Raw genomic sequence first — 21,877 nt, 5'->3', positions numbered from 1 at the left:
TTCATTGTACCCTTTTTGGCACCTGCTAAAAACTTTTTTGTTCAGAGAAGCCTACCTAGATATCTAGAATGTTGATGTCTGCTTTAATCGGTTTTTATTTATCACAGATTTTAATGTTTTGTATATTTAAAGTAGTTTTAAACTGTTTTAACCAGTAATTTTATTGCTTTGTTCTTTTGTAAACTGTTTTGAAGGTTTTTTTATTTAAAAAAATCAAAAGTATAAATTTCATTAAAAAATAAAAATAATACAGTATACACATTTTAAAACTAATATATGCATTTTTATGCACACTTTACCTTAGTATATGCATTTTTGTACACATTGCTTGGCTGGAGCAGAGCACTGCAAAACTTTTGAGGTGTGGATTTCAAAGGACAGCTGAGTTCCTGTTTGTGTATTCTTTTGTAAAGACAAGAACACATTCCCCTCAGCCAAAACGTCATCCAAGAGTGAGCACTTCCTCTCTGTATAAGTGATTAGGCTCTGACCGGATAAAGAACTCAAACTCGGAGTATGATCTCTGCCAAAACCTTTAATGCTTGGATCAGTACGATGCATAGGCAAAATAAGGTTCAGATGCACAGCAGGAGCTAACACATGACTAAGCAGACTAAGACGTTGATCCAACAAGCAACATACCTCCTTGGGTCCCACTTCTTTATGCTCCTCTTTACCCTGTTTTGGGCATTTGGGATGTGTATTTTTAGGACCCACCCTATTTTTGTAATCCTAAATTGTTTCAAACCATTTTTGATTTTGTGCAACACTGCATTTTAATATGAATGTTGTGTTTTAATTGTAACATGCCCTGGAACCTTACGGTGAAGGGCTGGAAAGATATTGTGCTTTTAATGATCATTAATTGTAAGGGAAGAGGCAGGGCAAGTAGGCAAGCAAATGGAAACTTCTTGAGAGATGGACCTGAGCCATCTGTTCATGCCTGCGCTGGCATCTCGGTGATCTAGGCGATGGCAAAGACAGCAACCACTGCTCAGAACCAGATTGAGCACCTGACTCTTCCTGAGCGGATGGGTTAGGGGAAGGTGCCAGAGGAGGGGCCGAGATCAGAGCCAAAGCAAGCACAAATACGGGGGGTGAAGAGGGCACAGGGTGCCTGGGCAATGTAGGAAGGGAAGGGGTAAAGTGGAGCACTGGGAGACCCTTCCTACGGAGATCCTTCCCGGGATCTGACTTCTCCCTCATAATTCCCTCCCTCTTTTAAGGTCATGACACAGCCCATTCCTAAACACTGGTCCCCTCTCCAAACAGTTCCTCCAACTCTCTCCCTTTCCGACCAGCTTCTCCTCGGTGTCTCTTTGGGACTCAGGAAAAAAGGTGTCACTCTCATAAGAAGTTATTCTTTTTAAAAAATAAAATTAAGGCATGATTGAGCAGAGGGAAAGTGTCATTGTTATCATTGATGTCAAGTGCATTAGCTAACTGTAGTGTAGACTTTTAACAGGGGTCACGATGCATTCTACAGGACAGGGCCGATGACACAAAAGGTTCCATTTTGTGTTGATATCAAATAAGCCTCACCAAGTCGGGTGTCTATTGCTTTGGGATGTTTTATGGGAAACAATTAGCTAAGCAAATGAAGTCTGTAAACCCCAGAAAAGGACATCGTAATATACAACACACACGTTGTTGGCATGTGTTTCACTGCAATTATGATTTCGGTTTGATAAATATGTCTACGGATATGGAGAGTAATGTTTCATGTAAGCATTTCAGTAATTCTTACAACAGGCCCATAAGATGGACCAGTATTCCATGCCCGTACAAACCCCTTTTCTGTGTTTTGTCAATTTTTTTTCCAGATAAGTGAAATAGTTGGATATGAGATAAGACCTGATGAAACTACATCACTCATGAACATGTTGGAATATGGCCTATCAAAATACATTGATAAGTAAGAAGATAACACCCAGATCTTTTAGTCTGGTTAATATTTGTTGCATGCATTAACAACATTAGAGTTTGATTTCTAGTTGATAGTTCCGGAAACTGTTTAAAACCTTGCAATTCTGCCCACCGCCCCTGTTATTTTTTGTGTGGAATAGTAGGAAACTCTTTAGAATCGAATCAGAACTTTTCAGTAAAAAATGTATGTGGGGAGACTTCTCGTTTTGCTCCAGAACAATGTGGAGCTAGTTCATGCAATTCTTGTGCCCATTGTGCTCCAACATGTGTGCATCTGGAAAGGCACTCAAAACCTAATAGTGTGGTCCTATTGTATATTTACTCAGAAATGAGCCCCACTGTGTCATTAGTAAGTGTGTTTGGGATTGTAGCCTAAGGGTACAATCCTGTGCACTCTTGCTTGGGAGTAAGTCCTATTGAACATGAAATGGGCCTGATGTGTAGGGTTGCTTACGGTACTATTTGCATCTTTTAAAAAACCATACACTTGAAATGTAGAAATGCATATAATGTCATGTATAGTTTTCCCATCAACCCCCTATTTCAAGCAGGAACCCAGTGTGGGAAGGTGCAGGTCAGGCAAAGAAAGAGAAAACTTCTTAGCACCAGAATCTTACATTCTTTTTTCCTTTGTTCATTTAAAGCAGTGGTTTTCAACCAGTGTACCGTGGCATCCTGTCCTCTGTCCCACTTCCCTTCCCTTCCTTCCTCTGATGCCTTCTCATGTCCCTGCCTCCCAAAGGCTTGCACAGCTGTTTGTTGCAGCAACCCTTGCTACAAGCTCCCCAGGCGAATGGTGCCTCTGGGGCTGGCCAGGGGGTGCTTCCCAGGCCCCAGTGGGGCAGTGTGAGGAGGCACCTCTCTTTGGAGCAAGGGAGGGTGGAGCTCAGAGTCTAGGGGCAGCAGCTGCTGCTACCCAGAGGACTCCAAAGGAGAGGGGAGAAGAGGATGGCTGAGGAAACACTCCACAAGGGAGGGTGTTCGAAAAGGGGTGAGGGCCTGCCAGCTCTGCAGGCAAGTGGTGACATAACTGGGCACCTGAGCCCCACAGGGGTGCCGCAGAAAGAATGTAGTTGGTCAAGAGAGCAGTGGACCCAAAAAGGTTGAAAACCTCCAATTTAAAGCACTACTGTATTTCCCTTAAAAAAATTATTGAGCTGAGGGTCAGGACCATGGAGAGCTCTCTGTGGCAGAAGCTTCTCCAGATAACAGCCGTCTTCTCTGGACACACCTCCATTTGCTGTGGACTCACTGTAATTCCAGTGCTGGATCCATCTTCATACAACATGATTCAAAATACATTTGCATCCTGTGCTTTGTTATAAAACTTGTTTGTTCTGTTGTTTCTCAAACCAGCTTCACCCTCTCATGATGACAGTCTCTAAGTCAATTAAAACCCCTCCAGACTTCAACTCCCAATCAGCCTACTTGGCCATTGGTCACTGATGGGTGTGTGTGGGTGTGTGTGTAGTTCAGTGACATCTAGAAGACCAAAGGTCCCCCACCCCGGCTTTAGATAATTGCAGCTTTGACTGAGTAAATCAATTTTAAACTCACATCTTTGCTTTATTTTCCATTTTCATTTAGACTAGAGCCTATTGGAGCAGCAGCTAGCAAGGAGTACTCCCTAGAGAAAAACCTGGATAAAATGAAATCAGAATGGGCAAATATCTGTTTCACTTTTGTAAAATACAGGGACACAGTGAGTACATTTTCTGCGATCGAGCAACTGTGCTTGGGACAATAGTTATTTTCTCAGTTATGTTACTTTACTGAGGATCAGTGGGTTTGTTTCTGGTTGAATGACGGCTGTCCAGAGCTGCTGGAATCTGTGTGTTGCTGCCCTAGTGGGGAACCAGTGAACCAGAGGTGGCAGTTTCCTTAGACTGCACCCACCCAAGCTGGCCACCAGGTCTTCATGGGCAGGAAGGAATCTAAAAGGCCTTCCTTTTCCAGCTGAGCCTTGACTGAACCACAAGGTCTCCTGACCACTGGCATGTACCTGTATTCTTTGGCCCTGGCACCTGGCTTGTTCTTCAGTCCTGCTTCTTGGTTTGCCCTCCAGTCCTGGCTTGCTCTTTAGTCCCTGGCTTGTCCTTCAGTCCTGCATTACTAATTAGTTCTGCCCATTGGCCTGGCTCACAGCTGGCTCCTCAATCACCTGAGGCTGCTGCCCATTGCCAGTCTGACCGTAGTGCCTTTGCTTGTTTGTTTGTTTGTTATATAACCACTTCCACGTAGCAGCTCTGAAAACAGAGGCTGCTATTTGTATGCCTATTGCTGTTTGTATTGGCTGGAGATTCTCTATCCCAGCACCATGCATTCTTGTAATATATGGTAAATGGGAAAAGAGCAGGTTACCCACATGTAATGGCAGCAAAATTGTAAACCTGGCAGCAAGAGTCATATGGGGAAGAATAGGAGTGTGTGTATCATCATTCCATCTATTTCTGATGTTCAGGCTGTGAGTGTGATTGCTTATATAGTCATAAGAACATTGGAAGAACCTGCTGGGTCAGGCCAATGGTCTACCAGTGCAACATCCTGTTCTCACAGGGGCCAACCAGATGCCCCAATGGGAAGCCCCAAACCAGGACCTCAACAGCACTCACTGGTGATTCCCAGCAACTAGTATTCAAACTAGGAGTAGAAAAGAGGGAGCGGGGTGCTTCAAGGTGTGTCCAGAAACAACATATTGCTGCAGGCCCTACTTGTGCATAACACAGTGATAATGGGGTTTTAAATAAGTTGCCTCAACTAAGTGTGGCTTCTTTGCAGGACACCAGCATTCTGTCTGCAATCGACGACATCCAGCTTCTGCTGGATGATCACATTATCAAGACCCAGACAATGTGCGGTTCTCCATTCATCAAACCGATAGAGGGTGAATGCCGGGTAAGGAGAAACAGGGTTGTCTGTGTTTCTGTGTGCCTCTAGAGTCTATGCAATGCATTAGCATAAGAACATTCCCCATGACGTATTGGGATGGGGTGAGCAGCTTGCCTATTGGGAAGATGGGACACAGGAATCTGCATTCTACAGTACATCTAAAGCCAAAAGTGGAAATTCTGTGGCTCTCCAAATGTTGCTGAAGTACAACTCCCATCAGCCCCAGCCAACATGGCTAGTGGTCAGGGATGATGGGAGTTCTGGCTCAGCGACATCGGGTATAATAGATCACACTGGGGAACTGTATAACACACCCCTGTTCTTGCTGCAATATATACCACTCTCTGCTTTTAAAAAACAACAACATCCCAAACAAGGCTAGCCATCAGATCTCTTAGCAAAAAGCACAATTCTGTAACATTCTCTGATATGCAGTCAGCACATTTAGAAAGTCTGTTAGTTGGTATGTTAGGCTGTAAGCCTAACCCCATTTCTCTCAGAGTAAACCCCATTGAATTCAGTAGGACTTCTGAGTAGACAGGGTTAGGATTGCAGCTTGAGGTATTCAGAGAAGACCCACTGAAAATAATGAGTATAATTTTAACAGGTCTATTTTGAGTAAAACTTAGCTGACTACCGCTCTGCAACTGTACAGTACTCTGGTGCCTGCATTACAGAACCTGTCTGTAGCCACTTGACATTTAAGAAATCCACACAATTTTGAGTATTGTTTTTGGTGATTTCCCCTGCTGTTTAGTGTGATTCATGTGCTTGGTTGAATTTGAGGCTTCCCAATGTGACTTACTGATGAAAGGAGGAGCGAAAAATAATGGATTGTCAAAGGGCTGCTCCAACCAAGAGTCCAAAGGGCTTTTCCTATTAATATTTGATCATGGGCTGAAGCGTTACCTTTAACTTTGACAGCTTCTTAGTGCTTCCTCGCCCTTAACACAAGATATCTCTCGTTCCTTCTCCAAAATTGCTTTGTTCCTATCTTTCCAGCTGAGCTTCACCCTGTGATGTGAACAGGATAGGTAGTCTGCAAAATACAAACCTGGCACTGCAACTTATGAAAGGCTTTGACAACTTCCAAACAGTAGTTCTGGGAATTGGTTTACTGGAGAGATAAATTGGAATCTTATATCCCTATAAAATTGCAAATACAGTATAGAAAAAAATGGGCTTATGTTTAAACTGACCACTTTAGCAAGGACGCATTCTCTCTCTCTTTTTCTAATAATAATTTTTATTATTTACATTTATACCATTATCACATTCCATTAATTCATCTCATCACCAAAAACATTGCTCAGTCTGAGCTTCTCAAATGACATTGCTGAGGGTCCACTTTATAAACCTTTTTTAAGGGAGGGTGGTTGTTTTTTATAGAAAAAAAGCTATTTCCAAATGATATTTAAAAAACAAGTTTGAGAAGCACTGTTAATCAGTTTTGGGAGGGGAGGATTGTTACAATAGTATGCAGTTTTGTAGGTACACTGATACAACAGGAGATATGAAAGGAGGGGGGGAATGAAGCCTGTTATTTAATGTTGCCTTAAGTCTGCCGAGTGAGAATTAAAAATAGTGCCTTGAAGACCTTTACATTGATCTCTTTACAGAGGTGGGAGGAGAAGCTTGTTGTGATGCAGGAAATTTTAGACAATTGGTTAAAATGCCAGGCAACGTGGCTTTATCTGGAACCCATATTCAGCTCTGAGGACATTATTGCTCAAATGCCAGAGGAGGGAAGGAAGTTTGGAATAGTGGACACGTACTGGAAGGACATCATGATGCAAGCAGTAAGTAGACAGTTGCACTTGGGATTCTGCACACACACAAATTGTATAGTCGGAAGGGACCCACAGTGTCATCTAGTCCAACCCCCTACAGTGCAAACATATCACATGCATGCATAGAGCATTTCACTTTCCCTGTAAAAGAAAGATTGCAAGTTTTGAGCCAGGTTGCTACTCACCAACAGTGGTAGGGCTTTAGCAGACAAAATGGTTGGGGTTCTTACACAGCATACCATACCTGTTTGGTACAGTGGCAGCTGTGTGATGTAGCACAGTTCTAGTGTTGCATAGAGACTGGATTCACATTCCTTGCTCAGCTGCAAAGTTTACTCTCGAGTCACTTCTGCTCAGTCTAATCTGTCTCATAGAGTAGTTGAAGTGAGCCTTGGCGAGGCTATCAACATGGCAGGCAGTCTTCTCCCTCCCAAGGTGAGTGTCCTGTTTTGAACGGACAGAGCCCACAAACAACGTGAGAGATATGTGGTCCAGCCAGTGGTAGCAGGAACCAGGTTCAAAGAGAGCCGTCCAGTAAGATACCTGCAGGAAACACAGGAAGTCAGTATGGGCCCAAAATGCAAGAGAATCGAGATGGTCAACTACAAATCTTGTAGAACCATGGGCAAATCGCTAGGTGTGCTAAACTTGTTCTGACTGAGTCCTAGCTGCAAATGATGCTTTGTATCAAGGATGAGGAGCCTTTGGGGGCTCAGCTTCTTTACAATTGTATGCTTTTTTAAAAAACAAAATAGGTGAAAGACACCAGAGTCCTGATCGCCACTGAGCAACCAAAGATGTTGGACAGACTTCAAGAAGCAAATATGCTTTTGGAAGACATCCAGAAGGGTCTGAATACTTACTTGGAGAAAAAAAGGTTATTTTTCCCAAGGTGGGCTCATTAACAGGTTTCAATTTAAAGCAAATCGATTCTCATTAAGAAATTAGATTTGTGGATACACATGGCACAATGACTACACAGGAAGCATTGAGTTCAGAGGCCTTGGACTCTTAGAAATAAGAAGCTGGACTGAGGCTACGGCTATTAAATGAAGAGGCTTATTTCAGGGAACTTTCCTTGCTCACTGTTGCAAACAGACTGATGTTCTCCTTCCAGAATTATTTCTTGAGTCCTGAAGTAGACTAGTCTATACTTAGGCCAGAGTATTCTGGAATGGTGGTCTGGATGAAGAAATGGATCTGCCATAGACATTACGCTGAGCAGTCAAATTAACCAGATTTTAACAACCAGAGCCCTACTGGATCCATTCAAAGGCCTATCTAGTCCAGCATCCTAATTTCCACAGCTGATGCCTCTTGGGAAGCCTACAAGGATGCCACAGTCTTCAGCTGTTGTTCCCCAGCAACTGGTTTTCAGAGGCATGGTCCCCCTGATCACGGACATAACATACACCCACCATGGCCAGTAGCAACTGATTGCCTTATTATCCTCCATGAATTTGAATAATTCCCCCTTTAAAACTAAGTTGTGGCCGTTGCCAACTCCATAGTGGCCGTTGCCAACTCCATAGTTTAGCTATGTGCTGCATGATGGGGTACTTCCTTTTCTCTGTCACATATCTCTGACCAGTGAGCTACACTGAATGACCCTGGGTTCTAGTATTAGGGAGGGAGGGAAGAAAACTCCTCTCTACACACTTTCTATATGACATGCATAATTTTTAAAGCCTTGGTCATTCCTGTCTTACTTTCCTTTTCCTCCCACTTGTACAAAACTCTCTCATACACGGTTACATTTCATTCTGAGTAGTGGTTAGGGAGCAAACAGCAGCCATAAATATCAAGAGGAGATGCAGAAATCTCCTCTGGCTTTTGAGTTGTAGTAAGATGCTACCTACACATTTGCTAAGCTTATTGCCACACAAGAGATAAGCTTCTTTTATCTGGCCCTTAAGACTTACCCCAGGCCACACACCCTCTTCCCAGCTCCAGCTCTAATTAGCCATTTCCCCACTCTCTTTGAGTGTTTTTGTCTGGCTGCAAAGTATTATTGAACTCTGAGAATGCCTGTTGCTTGCCTAGATGGAAGACAGATAAGGGTCTATGAGAGTGTGTAGAAACTATCCTTTTGTACCAAGGTAATATTTGCATAAGTTGTTTTGCTTCACCCACCATTGGCACATCCCCATCCCCCAAGGTTGCCTAGACGAAAATGCAGCCATTTGGTTGAAAGCTCCACACCTCTGACCTACCAGCTGAGATTCTTTTAACTGAAGGAGCAGACATGGGAGCTGGGACTCCCTGTATTTGGCATAAATGCTATTCTGCTGAGCGATGGCCCCTCCCCATTTAGGTCAGGGGTCAATGAAGTGATGACCACCAAACTATGTGACTTCTGTGCCATGAAAATTAATGTGGATGTTAAAAACAACAACCCTATTTTGAACAGATTCTTCTTCCTTTCTAATGACGAGTTGCTGGAGATTTTGTCCGAAACCAAAGATCCTCTCCGAGTGCAGCCACACTTGAAAAAGTGCTTTGAGGGAATCGCAAAACTAGACTTTACGGAGAACATGGAGATTATAGGCATGATCAGCTCAGAGAAGGAAATTGTACCTTTTATCAAGACTATCTACCCAGCACAAGCCAAAGTAACCTTTGCATAGAATTTTCTTGTTTTTCTGTTTCATAGCTTGGCCATAGCAATGTGCTTATTGGGGAATAAGCTCAATGGAAGATGCCAGTTTTTAGATGAAAAAGTGAAGAGCATTGAAAAGTGGTCATTTTGTCCATCATCAATTCTCTTTATCTGGGAGCAGGGCAAACCAGGGCTAGGAATGGGAAAGAAACTCTATTCAGTTTGGATTTTAAAGTGAACCTACATAATTCATACTTTATGAAACAATAAGCAAACTGAATCATAGCCACCCTTCTAAATTAGCATTTATCTGAATTTTGCTGTGCAGTTCTTCAACCAAGTAATGTGCACAAATATGCATGTGTTAGGTAAAATGTGCAAAGAAATGCATATATTAGTGGGTGGAAATACACTTTATTAAGGTGACTTCTTTGTGGAAATGTGTTTGTTGGGCAAAATTCCATTGAAGAGTGTTCTTGTTAGGAGAAATTCTCATTAAAATGCTTGACAAATTTTAATGACAACTTAAACAAAAACTAATTTTCCAACTGATGTTAAATGTGGAGAACTGAAGACAAGGAAAATGGGAAACTGAGAGAAACCAAAATCAATTCACCCATCCCTAGGCAGAGTTGAAGCTGCCCATGCGAGTGCAGTAGGGAGCATTCCTTCCAGGAGAGGCTCAGGGAAGACTCCTCACCCTTCCTGATCATCTGCTGTGTCCCAGTTCTGGTCCTTCTCTGGCTATTCCCTCCTCCCAAGTATCCCTAGTAGCAAAGCCCTCTGATTGGCAGGCAAGGCCTGTTCCACTGGTGCTGGACAGCTACTTTGAGATCTTGTATAGAATGTCCTGGGAGACTGAAGTGTTCTCCTACTGGTTTCTCTGTCTTGTGATTCCTGATGATTCCTGAAGGATAAATGGACATAAATCTGACACCAGGAATCACAAGACAGAGAAACCAGTAGGAGAACACTTCAGTCTCACAGGACCTGCTATACAAGATCTCAAAGTAGCTGTCTTATTACAGAAAATTTTCAGAAACAGACTGGAAAGAGAAGTTGCTGAATTGCAACTCATTACCGAGCTTAAAACCATGGAGACACCTGGTCTGAATAAGGACATTGGATTCTTATTTCATTATACATGATAAAGCTTTATTTAGCCATCTCACCCCTTGCTTTTTCCTGTAAGACCAATTGCAGTTGTTAACAGTCTTCAACAGGTTTACCACTCCTATCAGCCAATCACCCATTCCCACCACCCTTCTGAGTAATACCCCTCCCCACCCTCTGACTATACATAAGGGTCTGGAGACTTCTGTTTCAGTGTATCTGAAGAAGTGTGCATGCACATGAAAGCTCATACCTATGACACACTTAGTTGGTCTCTAAGGTGCTACTGGAAGGATTTGTTTGTTTGTTTGTTTGTTTGTTTTGACTACGTCAGACCAACACGGCTGCCTACCTGTAACTAGTAACATGTAATATGTCACATATATATATTGCTTAGAAGCATAGATTCCTTTTCATTGAGGGCATTTCCAATTAAAATCTTATTAACAATGAATGTATGAGTTACTGCACAGAACCTGTTCTGTGCCAGCCCTTTGAAACGAACCACATATATGATTCCTCTCCAGTGTTTGGACTTTCTCATTGTGAAAATTCCCATTCAATCATGGTATGGTTTTGGGTTCACAGATCCTTCATTTTCACATTTATCTTTTTTCCTAAGGGCATGGTTGAGAAGTGGCTGTCACAAGTAGAACACATGATGCTGTCCAGTATCAGAAAAGTCATAGAAAGGGGCATCGAAGGATATGATCAGGTAATAAGCAATGATTTGCAGTGACACAGTTGTGCAGGTGAAACTCGGAAAATTAGAATATCTTCGAAAAGTGCATTTATTTCAGTAATGCAACTTATTATTTTTTACTTTTCTTTTGTTTATTTTTTATTTATTTTTCTCCATGGGGCAGGTTCACATGCTTATCATTAAAAAATGTAAGGGATCCCTTCACCAATATTTTATCAAGCCCTGACCTATGTCTTGAAGGTGCAAGATCACTCAGTTAGCAGAACCATATGCTGCAAAGTTTTGTTTAGAGTACCAACATAGATTACAAGTAAGGAATAGCATGTTTGAATACTCAAATAAAAAAAAAATCCTTCTGTATATAGAACACTTGCAAGTTAGGGACACAATTGGTTTTTTTTAATTCAGTTGTAGTGGAGCAATGGAGACAAGTTTTTCCTACTGTCTGGGGATAGGCAATTTGTGGTAATATCACAAATTTTATGGTATGGTTTTTTTTAAGTATACCTAAAATCCTTTGCTTATGAGGGTCCTTCCCACATTTTCTTCAAAAAATTGCTTTGCGCAGGTAACTACCATGGAGTTATAAAAAATTTCAAAAGTAGGGGGACCTCAGTAATGAGCTAATTGGAAAACACTGTTCTATGGAGTCAGGACTTCCCCTTTATTCATATTATAATGTTAATCATTTATGTTGGTGTCTTTTTACATGTGCACGTTTAAATTTGTTGAATGTCACCTAGAGACTGCTGGTATTATTCAAGAAGCAAATAAAATGAAACTAATATCACATTGTAGATCAGGGAAGTTTTGGGAAACATTTCATCCTCCCATTTAGGACCATAGTTTTGCCTTGATATTAAAATCTCAGAGCCCTAGTTGGCCATGGCAGTCTAATGTTATTCGCTTTGTTTTTAAAGGTTCCCCGGAATAAGTGGGTGCTGCAGTGGCCAGGACAAGTAGTTATCTGTGTATCATCCATCTTCTGGACAAAAGAAGTATCAGAAGCCATACAGGGGAAAACTCTACCTGTAAGATTTGGGGGAGGGGATTGCTGTAACATTGGTCTATTAATTTCAATGGGTCTGCTCAGAGGAGGACATAGTTGGAGACAACCCTCTATATATTGTTCAAATACTCTATTGGGCAGAGAGAGATTGACTTGTATTGCATTGATCTGGAAGCAGCTCTGGAAGCCTTTATCAGCTGAAGAGTAGGTTAAAATTACAGTGGTACCTCTACTTACGAATAACTCTACTTACGAATGTTTCTACTTACGAATGGAGCTCCGTCCGCCATCTTGGATGCGGTTTAGATAGGATTTTTTCTACTTGCGAATTTTTAGATAGGGTTGCTTCTACTTACAATTTTTTTCTCCCAATGCATTCCTATGGGATTCGACTTACAATTTTTTTTGACTTACAAATGTGTGTTCAGAACGCATTAAATTTGTAAGTAGAGGTACCACTGTATTTATATGATAAATAATCAGGGACAATCCCCTTAGGGGTTGGGAAAAACACTGCAACATGGTGCTTCAAGTCCTACCTGTTGGTAATAATAACCTTCTTTCCCCCCCCTGCAGGCATTTTTGGAGAAAAGCAACAAACAGATTGGAGAAATTGTTGAACTGGTCAGAGGGAAGCTGTCAGGCGGGGCCCGGCTCACCCTGGGAGCCCTCACGGTCATTGATGTGCATGGTAAATGCCAAGGTCGGGAAGTGGGAGAACAGCAGGATACATAAGAAACTGAAATGCCCCTTCCAGTGAAAGTCAAGAGATGGAAAGAGAGCTAGGGTTATAAATGGAATGAGTATTAGAAATATGGAAGGGGGTCTCAAAAATGCAATCACCCCCGCCCCCACTTCTCAGATGAAGTTGCCTTCAACTGAAAAATTAGCCCATTGATACCCCTAGCTTAGCACTATACTGTCTGGCAGTGGCTTTTTCAGGTTTTCAGACAGGAGTTGAAGCTCAATGTTTGGCTTAAGTGTACTGGTCCATTTGACAAAATATCTTTGTTCCTGCAGCACGGGATGTTGTCGCAAAACTGTCTGAAGACAAGGTTTCAGATCTGAATGATTTCCAGTGGATTTCTCAGCTGAGGTATTACTGGGAACAGGGAGAAGTGATGGTCCGAATGATTACAACTGAAGCCAGATATGGCTATGAGTACCTGGGCAACTCCCTTCGTTTGGTGATAACGCCGCTGACCGACCGATGCTATAGGTAACACCCCTCCCCGCTTTTTTTTTATGTTCATGTTTTTAGTTCACAAGACATGCTCAGAACTGGAATGTCAGCAGGATATATGTTAGGAGTGGTGAACCTGTGGCCCTCCAGATGTTATGGGACTCCAGTTCCCCTTATTGCCATCCAGCATGGCTAGTGGTCAGGTATGAAGGGATCTGGAGTCCATCAACATCTGGAGGACAAAACATTGGCTACCCCGGCTTACACATATGAAGTCCCAGGTGATTGATTAAATGATAGATGATAGATGATAGATAGATAGATAGATAGATAGATAGATAGATAGATAGATAGATAGATGATAGGTAGATAGATAGATAGATGAAGGTAAAGGGACCCCTGACAATTAAGTCCAGTCGCAAACGACTCTGGGGTTGCAACACTCATCTCGCTTTACAGGCCAAGGGAGCTGGCGTTTGTCCGCTTCCGCAGACAGTTTTTCTGGGTCATGTGGCCAGCATGACTAAGCCGCTTCTGGTGAAACCAGAGCAGCGCACAGAAATGCCGTTTACCTTCCCGCCGGAGCAGTACCTATTTATCTACTTGCACTTTGATGTGCTTTCGAACTGCTAGGTTGGCAGGAGCTGGGACCGAACAACGGGAGCTCACCCCGTCACAGGGATTCGAACTGCCAACCTTTCAATCGGCAAGCCCTAGGCCCAGTGATTTACTCACAGTGCCACCCTCGTCCCAGATAGATAGATAGACAGACAGACAGACCACACTTTCCTAAAAATACAGCAAGATGGAACACAGCATATAAAATTACTGTATCATCAGTAAAAACATCAGTAAATAGTGGCTTGTGGTTTTTTTTTTTTTAAAAAAGAGTCACATTGCAAAGGCCTGTCTGAATAACACTATTTTTAGAAGGCGTCCAAAAAAAAAAGGCAGGAATAATTATAGTCAAACCTCTACTGGCAGGGAGTTTCACAGGGCAGGGCCTTCCACTCTCAAAGTTTGATCCCAAATAAAGGCCACTTGAACCTCAGGACCATAGGATCCAGTGCTAAAGGTTTTTAAAAAGCAAGGCTACCCACATAAGAAACTAGAGAGCTGCGCCCAGTTCTTGGCTGAATGTTCCATTAATCCACCTGGCCACTGTCATATCGTAAAATACGCATGGTATTTGGGTTGGGGCAGGGCAAATGTCATGGGGAGATTCTTGTCCCTCTCAGCAATTGCATGCAAGCTTACAGATTTGCATACTTCCCTTTTTTGAAAACGCTGGGTGTTCCAAAAAGTATAATATTTCATTGAGAAATGCACATTGTTCTGTTTAACTTTGACCATTTGACTGTACTGAGAGGGTGAGAATATTGAAATTCTTATGACTTGCTCAAGGAAATAAAGCAATAATAAATAAACCCACCCACACGTTGAAGGGCCAGTGTCTTAGCATTGTGTAACTCGGCAGACAATCACCAAAGTCCATGGAGAAAGAGGAGGTCCTAATTTGTACCTAGTGCATGTGTGTGCATAGATGCAGAATCTAACTCCCAGCAGCCCAAGCATCCAGCAGGGGTAATCATCAGGGAGGATGGGAGTTCTACTCTAGTAGCATTAGGAGGGCCGCAGATTTCCCCACCCCGGTATCCTAATTTTTAAAATATATATCTGTGCTAATTCCTCTCTTTTCTGTTTCTTAGAACATTAATGGGAGCTTTGAAATTAAACCTGGGAGGTGCTCCAGAAGGACCTGCGGGAACTGGCAAAACTGAAACCACCAAAGATTTAGCAAAAGCACTAGCTAAGCAGGTAACAAAACAATCTTTTTGCTGATATCTATGTTTTTCCTCCTCCATCCCTCCCTCTCTTTCTCTCTAAAATTAGTTTGAGGAATCATCTTTGTTTGCTGAAGCTGTGGATCAAAAGTTCATGAATACTTGAAAAAGAAATGGGATGTATTCCTATTAATTCATATGCAGCAATTCACATCCCACAAGTCTCTGCGGTGAATATATAACACCCCACACACATGTGTCGTGGAAAGAATGGGCCATCCCATTTTTTCACATGAGTTTGTGGTGGCCATTTTGTGTGTCATGCTCTTGCGCCATGCTCTCGCCACAGAAAAAATGCTTTCTCAGGTCTGCGATCTTGCCCAGCACCCAAAAATGTGCCACATTCCTCACCCCTAATGTAGAGAACCCGCAGCTTACTATTGTATAATCATGGTTTGTTTGTAGTGTGCTTTCCATTTCTCTTTGTAAGTTGCTGGAGTTGTAGCTCAGCTTGCCAACTTCTGTACCGGGGCTCCTGTGCCTTTAACAGCCACATGACACACTGAAATTAATCACACAAAATTTCGTGCAGTGATGGCAATGACCACTCCACACATCAAATGGGGGGGGGGCGACCTTTGCGTGGTCGTGCGCAGCCCCCTGATCCCATAAGGTGACTCCCTGGTAGTTCGGTGCTGGCACTGCCTTCCCAGGTAGGATGCCAGGGGTCTCAGCCTAGCGTCCAATCCTGCCTGGGGAGGTGTTGCCAGGGGATAGCCAGGTAAGGGGAGGGACTTTCCATCTCACACAATAGAATTTGAATCTTACCTCCAAGCACCAGTTGGCTCCAGAGCTTCTCCCACCCTCCACACCTTCATTCAAGTTTCTTTTGCAGGTTAACCATTTTTCCACAGGTACATAGGCACTGCTACGTCAAGGTCGCTGTTGAAGGGCCGGAAAGGAATTTTCCTGCATTGGCAGGTTTTGCCTTTCCCGTAGCAATACGTCACAACTTTGGCGGTTTCAGGTCTTGGGCGCAATTCTTTGGCGATTTTCCTAGAGGGAGGGGCGTGAGGCGGAGACTTCACCCCCTTGCGGCGACAAGATCCGGGTATTGGGGGAAGCGTTGACCATACCAATAGGTGTCTTCGCTTCCCCCTTTCAGCGGCGGTGAATGGGGGGCGGGCTCTCTCTGCTTGAACATATGTTCTCCATAGCCAGCCCCAAACCCCATACATTTGGATAACCCCGAAGCCTCCCAGAACCCCGGCTGGGGACTGGTGAGGATAACGCCCAATGCCTGAGCCAAGGTCTCCCTACATCTGAATCTTAATAAAGTTGTGGCCAATTTGAATCCCATAGCATGTTGTCTCGTGTCATTATTCTGCTCAGGGGGTCGCCTGGGGTTTGGGGGACTCCGCCTGTCAATGCAAAACCTTCACCTGCTGAATTCCTGCTCATTGCACAATTGTTACAGACGCAGGAGCCACTCCTGGAAGAAATTTAAGTGGTTGACAATGTTATTATTGTTAAGTAAAAAATTTGCAGCAGCTTTGAACAATATAATATGTCATTTGTTTTAGTGCGTTGTCTTCAATTGCTCTGACGGTCTCGATTACAAAGCCATGGGGAAATTCTTTAAAGGACTGGCACAGGCTGGAGCTTGGGCCTGCTTTGATGAGTTCAACAGAATTGAGGTAATGACTTCCTCTATTTCCGGTGCTTAGACTATGAGTGATGCCACTTCTGTAACCAAAACAGTACCACCCTCACACAGGGGAGATATAAACAGGGTTGGAGAATCCCAAGGTTTGCTGAAATACTTTTTAAGAGAGAGAGAGAGAGAGAGAGAGAGAGAGAGAGAGAGAGAGAGAGAGAGAGAGAGCGCCTAAGGGGGAGGGGAAATATCTGAAATAGCCCAGGGAGAACTTAGCCTGTTCAGTAGTCACAGAATGCTGCCTGACTATTATGGGAGATGGAATGGAAAGAAGTATTGAAGAGGACATGGATGGTTGATTGGAACAATGAAACCCTGGAGATCTATTGCTAGTCAATGCTAAGCCACCAATCGTCAGTATGAGGCATTTCTCTGTAAAATTTCTGGCTATAGCCAGTTCTCATTGATTTATCACACTATTTCAGCCTAGCCCTAACACAGTTTTTCTCAAACTTGAGTCTCCAGCTGTACTGGTCATCCCTGACCACTGGTCCTGCTAGCTAGGGATGATGGGAATTGTGGTCCAACAACGAGATGGGGACGCAAGTTTGATAAACACTGCCCCAACGCATTGTTCAGGTCACATTTAGTGGTCCCTTTACATTGGATTGAAATGCGTGTTTGAAATCTGAAGTATTATTTTCTTTATATTGTTGTTAGGTTGAAGTTCTCTCTGTAGTGGCACAGCAGATCCTCAGTATTCAGCAGGCTATTATTCGAAAGCTGAGAACATTTCTCTTTGAAGGCACGGAGATTTCACTTAATCCAACCTGTGCAGTATTCATCACTATGAATCCTGGATATGCTGGACGGGCAGAACTTCCTGATAACTTGAAGGTGAATTGTTATACACTGAGAAAGTGAAACACCCATGGGTGGCTGGGCAAGACCAGAAGAAGATAACCTGGAAAAGGCAGTGAGCAAAAAATAGGTAGTCTGGATGAGGAAACAGTATGAGGGAGACGGTAACTGACATAAAAGCACAATTCAAAGGAAAGTGTGAGAGTTAGGTTTCAGAACCTGGGATAGCTCCCAGGGTTCATAAGTGTTGCTCTGACAAAAGCATGTGAAGGGTATAGAAAGGGGCTGCACCTTTTGACACAGGACTCTACCTGGCTCCACCCCAAATGTCCATGTGCAGAGGCTTTCCTAAATTCTGGAACTCTATGCAGTCAAAGTTCCAGAAGGTAAGCCTCCACATGTAGAGATCTGCATGCCTGCCTCTGTTCAGAACTGCCACATTCTGTGCATAAATCCATTTAAACCATATTCCTCTACTGCTAGACAGTTCCTGGCAATCCTAGTTCTTATTCCTTAACTAATTGCTTCTGAAGTCATAGGCTCACAAGTAACTGTCACTGAAGCACAACATACTTGGACAACAACCTTACCTATTGCTTTTTGTTTTGAGAATACATTGTATATTGATTATTTATTTTCCCCCACTTTCTGTTCTTCAGGCTTTATTCCGTACTGTAGCCATGATGGTTCCAGATTATGCTTTGATTGGTGAAATTTCACTTTATTCAATGGGATTCCTTGACTCCCGAAGGTAAGTTAGTCGGTTTTCAGGTATTATACAGGAAACCTTCACTTGGGTGTATGTGGAAGGTATATGAGCAACAGAAGTTCTCTTGGAGTCTTGCCATATATAAATAAGTCTTTTCTCATAAACACTTTCCTATATTTTAATTCTATTATTATTATTAATTGCATTTGTATACTGCCGTATACCTGTAGATCTAAGGGCAGTTCACAACATAAAATTACAGTATAAAAAGAGGTGGCTCTACCACTACCAACATGCCCCACTGCTGCCAGGCTGGGAGTTTAAGTCCTACCCATCCAGTGCTTCCCCCCCCCAGGGGGTACTCAAGGGTACGCAGCTCTCAAGGGTACCAGCACTTCTTTTTTTCTTGTTAAAAAGTGTGGCATGTACTGTAACAACTTCATAATGAGTACCGGCACCTATTTTTCTAGGAAAAAACACTACCCACCAATAGCATCCCCTAAGTAAGAGGAAAAACCTGCCATTTGATTTGTCACTTAATCTTTTATAAACTTACTTCGTGATGTCTGTTTGAATTATTTATCTATTCATACATGATGTAGACATTTTATCCTCTTTTCTCCATTGTGTTTGCTGTCCATAAATTGTAACGTGTTGTAAAATCTTTCACAGTCTTGCCCAGAAGATTGTTGCTACCTATCGTCTTTGCTCTGAACAGTTATCATCGCAGCATCATTACGACTATGGGATGCGTGCTGTAAAATCGGTCCTGACAGCAGCAGGAAACTTAAAACTGAAGTACCCAGATGAAAATGAAAGTGTCTTGCTGCTCAGGGCTCTACTGGACGTTAACTTAGCTAAATTCTTGGCACAAGATGTCCCCCTGTTTCAGGTAAGATAATGAAGTCATTTAGATGCTGATAACATGAACTGTTGCTGCATGAATGTAGGCAAGCAAATGTAGACGACAGTGTTATGATTAACTAATAAGAAAGATTACAGTACCGTATTTTCATTTGCTTAGAACAGCTTGAATCATGTTTGTGTACAACCAGAAGTTCCTGCCCTTAAATTGCATATTCTTTTTTCTTCTTCTTACATTTCACAGGGAATCATATCTGATTTATTTCCTGGAGTGATTCTACCTCGACCAGATTATGATCTCTTCATCCAGGCACTGAATAACAATATCGCAAAAATTAATCTTCAACCAGTTCCATGGTTTATTGGGAAAATTATTCAGGTTTCTTTAATTTGAATATTTGCACACTGGAAATGTCTATGTAGGCCAGATCCTTAACCCCCTCCCTCAATTGCAGGCCAACTTTGGTGGGTGGAGCCACTAATCTGTCTTTGTTACTGAGCCAACTTAGGCTTTATTGATTTCCCTTTTTTAGTTTCTTGACTTAAGGCTACACCTTTCATATTTGCACAGTTCCTATGAAACAATGCTGAGTGTGTCTCAAAGTGCTTTGAGGATTTTTATTGAATATATTCATGTCTTCACACTTCTGTGGATTTCCGATGCTTTTATAAGGCAGAAAACTTCATCTACGCAATGTATTTTTGACAACGCTCATTTCATTGGCACAGATTTATGAAATGATGATGGTTCGTCATGGCTATATGATTGTCGGGGAGCCGATGGGAGGAAAAACCTACGCCTACAAAGTGCTCGCTATGGCCCTTGGGGATCTGAGCCAAGGTATATATCAAATTTAATTCTGCCCAATGCCTTCTTAATTTAAAAAAGAACTTTAACTTCATCTTCTCTTTCCCCAATCGGGTGCCCTCCAGATGTTTTGGACTGCAGCTAGCTATTACCTGCCAATTAGCTATCAGGCTAAATTCATGGTGCTGGTACAAAGCCCCCCTACAGCTTGGGACCAAACTACCTAAAAGATTACATTACCCATTATGTATCCAACCAATCACTGTGCTCTATAGAAGATGGCATCCAGCAGACACCATCTCATTAGGAGGTTCATTCCATAAGATATAGAATCTGGGTCTTCAGTGTTGTAGTGGCCAACGTTTGGAACACCCCCGCCATGTACAGATGTCACCAATCTATTATCTTTTGACACCTTCCCATTTCAAGAAGCCTTTATAAATTGAGATACTCATCCCAGTCTGTATCTGCGCTGGATTGGAAGTTATTTTTCTGTGCACAAAATTTTTTATATATTTTTTTTAAAATATGAAATCTTTTCATATAGGTTTTTATTTCTGATGTTTTAATTGTTAAATTGCTTTGAGACATTTCACAGGAAGCAATTCACAAATGAAAGGAAATAAATAAGCACCTATCTGCTGTATCCTGTATAGCAAGACTGATCTTGAAAGAGAAAGCTTACATCTTGAGCACTTTCCCCCCCTCAATTGCCTGTTGTTTGAGAACAGAGGAAGGTTATAGGTACAAGAATGGAAAATTGCTAATGCTGTTCTTTCCACTCTACACAACAGAGAATTTCAGTTGTCTGGAAGACAGATTAAAGGTTGCATTGGCAGAAACATGTCTTACTTTGATCCAAACCTTGAGCTGAATAAGCAGTAAAACCACTTACACATTTTATTAAGCCAAAGCCATCTTTGGTTCCCAGTGTTCTGAAAATGTTGGACAATTTCCCCTTGAAACTCTCAAAAATTATTTTCTCAGCCTGCCACCTGAACTTTCCCCATCTACTTTCTTTTTCTCTTTCTTCCTTGTCTTTGTCACTTCTTCTGTGGCTTATAGAGGGTATGCTTAGAGGGTTGTTTTTTCTCCTCTCTGTACTTAAAGGAAGGATTGAAATTGATATTCACCTATTAAGTGGTACAAACCTGGTTGTGCCTGCCCAGAGTAGTTCCACTGAAGTTAATGAACATAACTAACTGAGATCCATTAATTCCAGTGAGTATACTCTGAATAGGGATAGCTCTGCCATCAGTCGAAGTGAAGGATTATGAGAGGATGTAATGAAAGGGCAGCAAATTGTTCATTATTTAACTTGTCATTACTGTACTTTTTAAGCCAGGGAGGAGGAGAGGTGTTTGGGGATTTTCTAGCCCTGGTGCCAAAATAACTTGGTTGGCCTTGGTTGATGGGACTGCTGCTCGGCCTCAGCCTGCAAAATGTCTTAGATCTCAGGGTCAGTTAAAGCTGGGTAACTGAAGAGTGACACCAAGTCTTTGAATTTAAACAACAACAAAACAAAACAACAACAAAAACGGGAGAAAATAATATACACCAAGAGTGTAACATCTACTTTTGGTCTGAGAAATAACTTTGGGATAGCAAGGCTTTTTAGGCATCAATTTCTGCCAGTGAGTTTGCCTTCTTACCAGTCAGAGATCAGAATTGGCAAATCTGTCCATTTTAGATTCTCCCAATTTCTCACATTTCTAATCTTTTTTTTTTTTAGTTCTCCACATTTCACCTCAGTTTTCAAATATTTATTGTTAAAAGTCCACATGAAAATCCATCACCATTTAGTGTGAATGTCTCTTAATAGACACATTTTGCCTGATACACATTTTTGCAGAGCATTCCCCCCTGATCCGGCATATGCATTTTTGTGCACACTGCTTGGCTGTATTGCAAAATTCAGAGAATTTCAAATGTGTTTCAGAAAGCACAAATTGGGCAGATTCACCTTTAAATGAGAATTGAAT

The 21,877-nt window shown here is 42.2% G+C and overlaps 1 protein-coding gene across 3 annotated transcripts in view; it reads left to right on the top strand.

The window, feature by feature from the left end:
• Positions 1–21,877, top strand: part of DNAH3 (dynein axonemal heavy chain 3) — a 94,937-nt gene that overhangs the window by 29,861 nt on the left and 43,199 nt on the right. For all 3 annotated transcript variants that reach the window (XM_060282550.1, XM_035131636.2, XM_060282551.1), the window contains 17 exons: positions 1,824–1,915; positions 3,514–3,628; positions 4,705–4,821; positions 6,435–6,614; positions 7,361–7,497; positions 9,016–9,217; positions 10,940–11,032; positions 11,941–12,051; positions 12,606–12,720; positions 13,050–13,248; positions 14,922–15,030; positions 16,580–16,693; positions 17,374–17,550; positions 18,174–18,265; positions 18,896–19,115; positions 19,332–19,466; positions 19,817–19,928. In XM_060282550.1, coding sequence (XP_060138533.1) covers positions 1,824–1,915; positions 3,514–3,628; positions 4,705–4,821; positions 6,435–6,614; positions 7,361–7,497; positions 9,016–9,217; positions 10,940–11,032; positions 11,941–12,051; positions 12,606–12,720; positions 13,050–13,248; positions 14,922–15,030; positions 16,580–16,693; positions 17,374–17,550; positions 18,174–18,265; positions 18,896–19,115; positions 19,332–19,466; positions 19,817–19,928 — 2,320 coding nt within the window. The remainder of the gene's footprint in view (positions 1–1,823; positions 1,916–3,513; positions 3,629–4,704; positions 4,822–6,434; positions 6,615–7,360; positions 7,498–9,015; positions 9,218–10,939; positions 11,033–11,940; positions 12,052–12,605; positions 12,721–13,049; positions 13,249–14,921; positions 15,031–16,579; positions 16,694–17,373; positions 17,551–18,173; positions 18,266–18,895; positions 19,116–19,331; positions 19,467–19,816; positions 19,929–21,877) is intronic.

The sequence above is a fragment of the Zootoca vivipara genome, chromosome 14 (assembly GCF_963506605.1).
Source record: "Zootoca vivipara chromosome 14, rZooViv1.1, whole genome shotgun sequence".
In the NCBI taxonomy this organism is placed as follows: domain Eukaryota; kingdom Metazoa; phylum Chordata; class Lepidosauria; order Squamata; family Lacertidae; genus Zootoca; species Zootoca vivipara.
Note: the sequence above shows the minus strand (reverse complement) of the source record. Positions and strands in the feature narration are given on the sequence as shown.